Source organism: Stenella coeruleoalba (genome assembly GCF_951394435.1).
Source record: "Stenella coeruleoalba genome assembly, chromosome: 16".
In the NCBI taxonomy this organism is placed as follows: domain Eukaryota; kingdom Metazoa; phylum Chordata; class Mammalia; order Artiodactyla; family Delphinidae; genus Stenella; species Stenella coeruleoalba.
This window is the reverse complement of record NC_137162.1, coordinates 26833331-26842010: the sequence shown is the minus strand read 5'-3', so window position 1 is coordinate 26842010 and position 8680 is coordinate 26833331. Positions and strand designations below refer to the sequence as shown.

At 54.2% G+C, this 8680-nt stretch overlaps 1 protein-coding gene across 5 annotated transcripts; it reads right to left on the bottom strand.

The window, feature by feature from the left end:
* Nucleotides 1-441: 441 nt before the first annotated feature.
* Nucleotides 442-8665, bottom strand: POLL (DNA polymerase lambda). Of its 5 annotated transcripts, none has more exons than XM_079900825.1 (9): nucleotides 8619-8665; nucleotides 7650-7790; nucleotides 6618-6912; nucleotides 6294-6456; nucleotides 5618-5935; nucleotides 4697-4870; nucleotides 4006-4134; nucleotides 1759-1927; nucleotides 442-1310 (listed from the first exon to the last, which is right to left on the bottom strand). In XM_079900825.1, the coding sequence occupies exons 2-9, from the start codon at nucleotides 7762-7764 to the stop codon at nucleotides 946-948; spliced, it is 1728 nt and encodes a 575-aa protein (XP_079756951.1). In that variant the 5' UTR covers nucleotides 7765-7790; nucleotides 8619-8665; the 3' UTR covers nucleotides 442-945. The 5 variants fall into 5 exon arrangements, with proteins under 5 accessions (XP_079756951.1, XP_079756950.1, XP_079756947.1 ...); XM_079900824.1 differs by lacking the exon at nucleotides 8619-8665 and adding an exon at nucleotides 8307-8565; XM_079900821.1 differs by lacking the exon at nucleotides 8619-8665 and adding an exon at nucleotides 8290-8424.
* Nucleotides 8666-8680: the final 15 nt, after the last annotated feature.

The following is an 8680-nucleotide window of genomic DNA, read 5'->3' as shown; positions in this document are numbered from 1 at the left end:
AGTTGTCCCCAAACAGAGCTGCTTACCCCTCTCAAATAGGCTATTTCCTGCCAGGCTGCCCCTCGCCTCCTCCAGGCAGCCGTCCCTGACTGCCTCAGCCCTGTCAGTGGCACACAGGTCACCATTTATTTCTTCCTAATGAGCCTTGCCACCTTTGTTCATGTCCTCAGATAACCTGTTCTAGGGCAGGGTCCACAGGATATGCTGATGGGTAGACAGGCGCTCCTAATTCCCGACTCCATGAATTCTCCCTTTTAATGTCCACCCCTGCCCCCTTCTGAGTTGTTCAGGAGCTGACTCAGGCCCGGCCTATTTGGAGAACAGTTAACTGGCCTCTCTGGGTTCCCATTCACCTCCTATCTCTGTCCCCGCCCGGGAGAAGAAAGGAAGGCAGAGGCTGCAGCAGCTCACAGACACACCAGGCAGGTTGAATGTCAAGTGCACTTTACTGGTTCCAATGCTATCCTCATCTCGCCTGGGGTGCCCCTTCCCTACACTGCCAGCTGCACAGGAAGTGAGGTGGGCGGAGGGAGCACACGTGGAGTGGCTCATTCTCCTGCTCTGAAGGGTCTTGGGTGATGTTGGGCCTCAGCTGTGCGCCTCTCCCCTGCAGCCCCCATCCCATGCTAGACTCTCCTTGGGGTAGAGAAGGGGGATGCCTGGGCCTTCAGCACAGGAAGCTGGCCTCAAACCAGGCACCAGTTCCTGCTTAAAATGGGGCAGGGGACCATGTGCAAAGCTCTCCCAGGGGCAATGGTGAGTAGAAGGGGCAGCACCCTGTTCCTGTCAGGGAGAGGGCTGGGTAGCCCTGGGAGCCAGGCTGGCCTTTTCCATCAGGCCCAGAGGAGCTGGTGGTTGAAAGAGTGAGGTTCAGCCAGCTGAGGCTGGAGGAATGGCCAGGAGGGGCAGCTGGTCCAGCTTGGCACCCCCTCCCCCAGTCGTGGGTCACCAGTCGCGCTCAGCTGGTTCTCGGTAGGGCAGGCCTAAGAGCCTGAAGACATCCTTCTCAGTGGGGGTGGGCAGTACTTGGCCAAGCCCCACCTTGAGGCCTTGGGTGTCCCGGACCACAGCTGTGCTGAGCGCATGCTCCGACAAGCTCATGCCCTTGGTCTTGGCCAGAGCCCGCATGGAGCGGTTGAAGTGGGCAGAGCCAGTGAAATAGAGCAGGGCACAGGCAAACTCGCTGTAGGGAACCACAATGATGTCCAGTCGTCGGTGCCGCCGCCCTGGTCCTGGGAGCTGGCATACACCCAAGTACTTCTGCTGCTGGCCGTTCTCCTCCTGGCTCACCAAGTCATCCGTCAGGAACCCTGGCCCAATACAGGAGGGCTGTTGGGAGGGCAGGGAGCCAGGCCTTGGGCTGCCCAGCCCTGGGCCGCCTAACCTCCCAGGCTTCTCCTGATTATCCTTGGGTCCTCTATTCCCAGCTCATCTACTTATTTGCTGGGCGACCTTGCCCTCTCCAGGTCTGTGTCCTTTTCTGTAAAACATGCATAGTAATTCTTCTCCAAGTCCCCCACAGGGGCACAGAACGATCAGAGGAGGCACTCAAACTGCAGCTATTACTGAGCACCTCTTGGGAGGTAGGGGAAGCTGATTCATCTCTTCCCTGAAGTGGCTCTGGCCACAGGAGAGAGGTGGAATTTTCATGAAGCAGCCTTCCCCTGCTTCCTGCCTAGAGATTGCCACTCTGAGGTTCTCCCTCCTGGGGGCCACTCCTCCCCTGCCCCCCGGCTCACCCAGGGGTGGGGCTTATACCTCGCTGCCGGAGGCTGTCCAGTAGGCGGCTGAAGATGCCCTGGTGAGACCGGCCGTCCGGGTGGGTGACCAGCACATCCACGTCACCGCAGGTTGCCTTCCCCCGTCGGTATGAACCACATGCCATGCACAACAGCCCAGGGTTGAAGGCCTGAGCTGCTTCCCGGACCTGAGAAGGGACAGCGAGGGAGGTGAGGCCTGTGGGCCTCAAGCCCTGCCAGGAATTCATCGCAGCAGCGCAAGGGCCTTCCTTGACTCAGGAGCCCACATGCCCCCTCATGCCCCAGGCCAATCCCTGGATGCATGATCCAGCCTGAGGGAGAGAGCCCCAAGGAACAGAGGCAGAGCTCCACCCTGGAGAGTGGCAGTTCTCCACCTCGGCTAGGACAGAAGAGAAGAAAACGTGCTCACATCACCGGGGGTGGCCTGAGGAGAGAGATGAGAAGATGAGAAGATGTGCTCGGATTCTGAGGGAAGGCACCGCTCTTCAAGAGCAGAGAGACATATCTTCTCTGGGCTTCTGTCCCAACCCATGCACCCAGGTCTGTGAAACTCCACTGAGGACAAAGGGCTGGGTGCCGAGAAGCACTCAGCCAGGTCTCCACAGCCCCAGGTGTCTTTGGATTTGGAGCTAAAGGCAGAGTGTGTGAGTTGGGGCTTGAGGCCTGACAGGTGGCTGGCAGGGTGCCCCAGGTCCAGGCCTCGGGGGAGATGGAGCCTAGAAATACAGCTGCACGTGTAACAAAGGAAAGGAGGGAAAGCAAAAGGGAAGCACTTCTGAGCCAATGCCCACATCCTTACTTGGAGGAATGGGGCTCGGTGGGGAGGGAGCTGAGACAGAGGGAACTGTCAGCTGAAGGATCATCCCTCACTGAGGGGGGATAGGGCCATTAGCCTCCACCCCAGAAACACTGAGGTCTTTCATATGCGGATCTCTCTCTCTCTCTCTCTCTCTCTCTCTCTCTCACACACACACACACACACACACACACACACACACACACACACACACACGCCCACTTCCTCCCCGGGACACTGAGATTTCTGGGGCCCTGGATACCTCAATTCTCCTGACAGGCAGGCTCTGCTAATCCCCTCAATTCCCTTCTTGAGCCTCCCAAGAGGATGGAGGAGGCCTAGGATGAGTAATCCCATCAAAACCTCCTAAGGCTGGAGACCTTAAATGGGGAGAGTGGGCCAGGTGGGGAGCCACTTCTGTTCCAGTGGGTCAGGGCTGGAGGCTCGCTGGGGCATTCTCTATGCCCAGATACCGTGGCTGAGTGACAGGTCATCACTAGCACCAAGGCCTGGTGATGGGTGGACAAAGGGGCTTGGCTGTCCCTCCCACACTAGCCTCAGAGTCCTGTGGCTGGGAGTAGAGCTGGAGGCTGATCTCAACTAAGCTGGGCCAGAGTCTCCAGGGAGTCCTACTCTATCAGAATCATAGACCAAAGTAGGAGCAAATCAGCCCCTACCCCTAATGCCAACTGAACAAATGTACCCTAATCTCCCTCTAATTTAGGTTTTATATGAACTGAATCCCTAACCCAGCTCTACACCAAACACTAATCTTGGCTGAACCTTATTTCCAGGACAATCACAAATTTTAACTAAAAGCATCCAACACTAAGAAAACCCTACTCCTAATTCAGGCCTAACCTTAACTCAGCTCTTGATCTAGCTTTCCTCTAACCCCAAACCTAGTCCTATTGGCACTGTGCTTCTACACCAACCCTAACCCAAACCCTGAACCAGCCTTGGGTGACCTGCAGAAGGTGTGTACTTCTGGAGATATAAAATTTTGTACATTTAAAAAAATTGTGGAGAGAAAGAGTCCATGGTTTTCATTAGGTTCTCAAAGAAGTTTGTGAATCAAAAAATGTTAAGAACCTCTGCCCTGATCACCCTAACATAGCCCAGTTCAAATCCCAATATCCTTGAGTAGTTCTGACCGTAATCCATCTCTAATCTAGCCCTAACATTAACCCAGTCCTAACACCATTCTAGTACCTAAACCAGTGCTAACTCTGCCTGATACTGAGAACCCTACTGCAGAGAGCTAATGTTGCAGCCCTTTCCTACCTAAGCCAATTGCTCTTTCCCCACTAGTCCCAACCTCTGGCCCCCCATAGCTTCCTCTGCCTGCTGGGCTCCCCTGCTGAGGGATCCGGAGTTCTTGGCTTTGAGCCAGGCCCTGACGTTGTAGTAGGACCTGGCTCTCCTTACTGGTCTGGGACACCTGCTTACTGTCTGCTCAATCTCTGCAGCCTCCTCCCTCGGCATGCGATCCAGGAAGTCATCGTAATGCTTCAGGCCAATGGCCTGCTGGGTAGTCAGAGAGGCCTGGTTTCGGATGTCTTCTAGGTTCCGGAAACCCTGAGAAAATAGCCAGATGGGAAGGCTATGAGGATCCAGGACCAATGAAGAGGCAGTGAATAAGCACACACACAAGGCTTCCATCACCCCCAGACTCCAAGGAAAGCCTGAGGCAGGACCAACCCCAGGAGCGGTTGGGTCTGTAATCAGTGGGACTTGGGAAAGGCAGGGGGCATGGAAGACACACCTCAGTCCAGCCCTGCCATAATCCTAAAACACTGGTTCATGACTCCATCGATCTGGGGGTGATTCTGGGCATTGCTGGGTTTGGGAACCACTGTTCTGGATACTCAGCCCAGAGGCCTGGTCTCCTCAGGAAGGCCCCTGCTGGTCTAGGGGACAGATCTTGTCTCTGCCTACACCACAGATTAAGCCTCAACGATACCAAGCAACAGGGCAGTTCTGAGAGCCAAGAGAGGGATCTGCATGGGCCCTGGTCCCTTTGAGAAGTGGTCTCTCTATAGTCTGGGTTCATTCTCATCAAAGCACAGCGTAACAGGACTGTGGGACAGGAGCTCTAAGATACAGTAAAACTGAAGTGGGGGCTGGGACAGGGTGTGACCTGATGGTACCACATCTGGGCAGTCTTGGTTCCAGCTCCCCAGATGTTAGAGAAGAGCTCTAAGACAGGCACGCTTTCACTGATGTGGTCCAGCTTCCGCAGATGCCCGCTCTCCAGGATCTCTACGATCTTTTCAGCCATCCGCTTTCCAATTCCGGAGATACTGAAGGCCTCCTAGAGGAAGGGCAGGCAGAGGCAGGAAGGAAACTGACTCCTTTAGCAGATGTCTGAGTAAAAGCCAGTATGGCCGGTGGGCAAATGATAGCTGTATAAAGCTCGGGCAGAGTTGAAGATAAGAAGTTTGGATGGAATGGGCTGGGAAACTTATCTGCTGGTTCCCAGAGGGATGGAGGTCAGCACAGGAAGCAGAGGAAAGGCAATAATGACGATACTAGTCACCACTGCCATCATAATAGTGGAGCTAATATTTATGAGGCTTTACCCTGTATCAGGTCCTGCATTACAGGGGTCATCTCATTAAGTCCTCATGGGAATACTGTGTCTGTTACTATTCTTAGTCCCTTTTTACTTTTGAGGAAACTGATGCTCAGAGGGTTTAAGTAACTTACTTTAGGCAAGTTACAGTTAGTGAATGATGGGAACCAGAATTCAAACTCTGGTCTGTTGACCTTCAGAGCCTGAACTTTTAAAAAACTTTTTATTATGGAAAAAATTCCTAAGGAGAGAGAACAGTATACTGGACCCCAAGTACCCATCACCCAGCTTTTATAATTATCAAGATTTTGACAAGCCGCTTTCATTAATCTCCCCATTTTTTTTCTTTTGTGCAAGTCCCAGACATCAGAGAATCTTAATCACTCCACCTGATCCCCACTTGTGACTGGTGCTTCCACCGACCTCTGGCCAGCAAAGAAAAGACCCCCCCAGCCCCCCACATACCCTCCCCTGACCCCCAGGTACCTGGTAGGAGGTGACAGGCTTGTGGAAGCTCTTGAGGGCATTAATGGCCTTGGCATAGCCCAGGGCTCTCCACTTGTCCCCCTGAACACTGTAGGCTTTGGCCAGCACTTCCAGCTTCTCTGTGATGTGGCGGTTGTAGTTGGTCGCCTTCTGGCTCGAAGGCTGTGCACAGACCCACTTATCCAGGCCCTCAGGGGCTGGGCTAGGCTCACCATCTCCCTCAAGGGGGGTTGGGTAGCGGCCGCTGATCAGGGCTTCCAGATCAGCTGCGCCAACCTGGGTCTCTTCCCCATCACTGGTTTCACCACCAGAGCCGGGCTTGACATAGAGAAGGAGAAGAGACAGTAAGTTCATGCCCCCCATGAGGAGGGCTCCTCAGAGGTGGGGGCTGAGTTTCCTAGTCAGACCCAAGAAGGACGCTAGGTCTTCTGCAGCAGATTTGGGTTCCATGTCGCTCCCCTTAGGGCCCAGCCCTGGGATCCCCAGTGATATGTGGTGGATATGGCCTGGGCAAATGCAGGAGTGATGACTGTTGAGAAGAGTTAAATGGCTTCACAGTAAAGAGAGCCCTCCTCTCTCAGGGGCCTGGGACATTCTAAACAACCATCAGGCTCTCCCTGTTTCTGTGATCTAGTTCCCAGGAGAAGACAGCTGTGGGGCCTGGGAGGCTCCTCACCTGTGCTTGGAGGCTTGCGACTTCCTCTGCCCTCCAGGAAGGAGATACAGGTCTGGTGCGAGGAGGGGAAGGAGAGAGGGCTGTCCTGAGCTGAGCCTCACTAGCTCCAGGAGGAGTCGAAGAGTCTTGGTCTGCTTTGCTGAGCTGTGCTTGATCCAGGTACCTGCAGGATGGTGATGGGAGGTTAAGACACCAAAGTCTCACGCTATCTCTGTTCCCAATCCTTCTCTACTCTGAAATCATGGTTTTTTAATGTGTCCAATTAAGACGATGAGAGTTTAATAGCTCAAGAAAACATCTGAGGAAAGACTAGGACCAGCCTACCTCTTGGGGATGAAGATGCTGAATCCTGCTGTGTCCACGAGTCTTCTCTCCTGTAGGCACGAGCTCAGCCAGGCTGACTTCACCAGCTGAGCACCTGGGGGCAGCCAGGGCAGTCTAAGGAGGCGGAGGGCTCGCTCACAGTCCATGCCTTCATCCACCACAATGTGAGTGACCCCTGGGGCGTGGGCAGGGCATATATGGCCACCATGCTGGACAATCTGCTTCTCAAAGAGTTCTGCCCGGGCTCGCCCAATGCCAGTGGGTACAACATGCGCCCGCACGGAGCTCAGCCACTCTGTGGAGGGGACATCCAGATACCTACTGTCATACTTTCAGACATGATCCCAATGAACCCTTCACAGTCCCCTCCCCCCAAATGTTTTCCTCCACCCAGACAGCCTGCCTTCTGGGGATTCCATCACAGGCATACAGTTAATTTCCTATGGGCCATCACTTGATGTAAGGGGCAAGGATTCTGATACGTCCTGTTCCCTGATATAACCTAGAACAGTGTCTGGCACCTTGTAGTTACCCTGTAAATCACTTCATTTGATCATTTATTCTTTCAACACATATTAGTAGACACTTATTATGTATCAGGCACAAAGCACATGTTTTGCCATTATAAGCCTCACAGTCTAATAGATTCCCCTCCCCCAACCCAGCCCACCATGTAAGCTTTTGCCATCTATTTGTCAATTTGGCTGCAAAATAACTTGTAAGTCTGGGGACCTAAGAAGGATCCCCTCCCCGCAGCAGCAGGCAACCTCCTAGAGAGCAAATGATTCTGCCAGTCATTTCCTTAGGGACCAGGGAGTATTTTCTGATTTATGGAGGTCTCAGGGTGGGGTAGAAGATAAAACAGCAAGTTGCCTGTCAAAGACTGGGGACCAAGCCTAGGACAAGGCAGGTAAAAACAAACCTGCAGGCTCTGGGCGGACAGAGTCAACTGCAATATCTGATTCTGGGCATGAACGAAGTAAGAAGCCTCAGGCTCAAACACATGAGGGTTCTGAGGCTGGGTCCACTCACCTCCTGCTTCTTCTCCGTCTTCCCTCTTGGGAATCTTTGCAAGTGCTTTTGATGATGGATTGGTATGAATTTTCTTCCGCTTGGGAAATGCCTTCAAGATGCCCCTGGAGTCCATTGAGGTATGGCTGGAGCCTGGCCTTTCTGTTGGAGGGTTGATCAGGGCAGCTGTCATTTGGAAACCCAGAACTGAGGCCCCCCAACCCCTTTGACTATGAAGGTGGGGTCTCTACTGACCAGGCCTTGGGGACAGTAGCCAAGTTCCCAGGAGTCTCCCAAAACCCAACTGAACTTGGGTGGTTTAGCCTAGCTCTATACTCACCACTTTCAGAGTACTGGGGAAAATAAGGGGAAGAGTGGAACTACTGGGGGAACTTTTGATGGGTACCAAACGATATCATTCCTCAGGGAGTTGCTCTGAAGATTAAGTGTGCAGTGTCTGCTCCTGCTGCATCCCACTTCCAAAAGGCTTTACCAAAACGAGATGCCAGGCTAGGAATGGAGCTCCATCTTTAGGAAGGACTTGGGCTCCCAAAATGAGTGGGGACTCGGGGGGACCTGTATATAATCTTTCTCTACCCCCATCACACACCCGCAGATGGTAGGTGGAGATAAGGAGGCGGGGTGGGGGAACGCCCTGCACCTGCCCTGGTCTCGGACCTCTCAGCACGGGGGGAGCGCAGGCCCGCAGCTGCAGGGAAATGCACGGCTGCAGCAGGTGTGGGGCGCCTTCCCGGATTGGGGGAGTCTCGGCCTCACAGCTGGGGGTGAAGAAGACGCTGGCAGGTGTGAGGCACCCGCCGCGAACGCAGCTGGCGCGCGCCCGGGACTCCCCCAGCTGGGGGCCAGGCGAAGTATGGACTGTCTGGATCCTGCCCTGAAGGCTCCTCCCCACTCCCCAGGTTAGTTGCCGGATGGGGTCAACTTCAGGCCGGACGGGTCACCAGGTGTGGGCAGGAGTAAATTACTTACCAGAGCAGCCAATGAGAGCAGACGAAGGGCGTGAGGGGTTGCGGGGTGGGAACACGCAAATG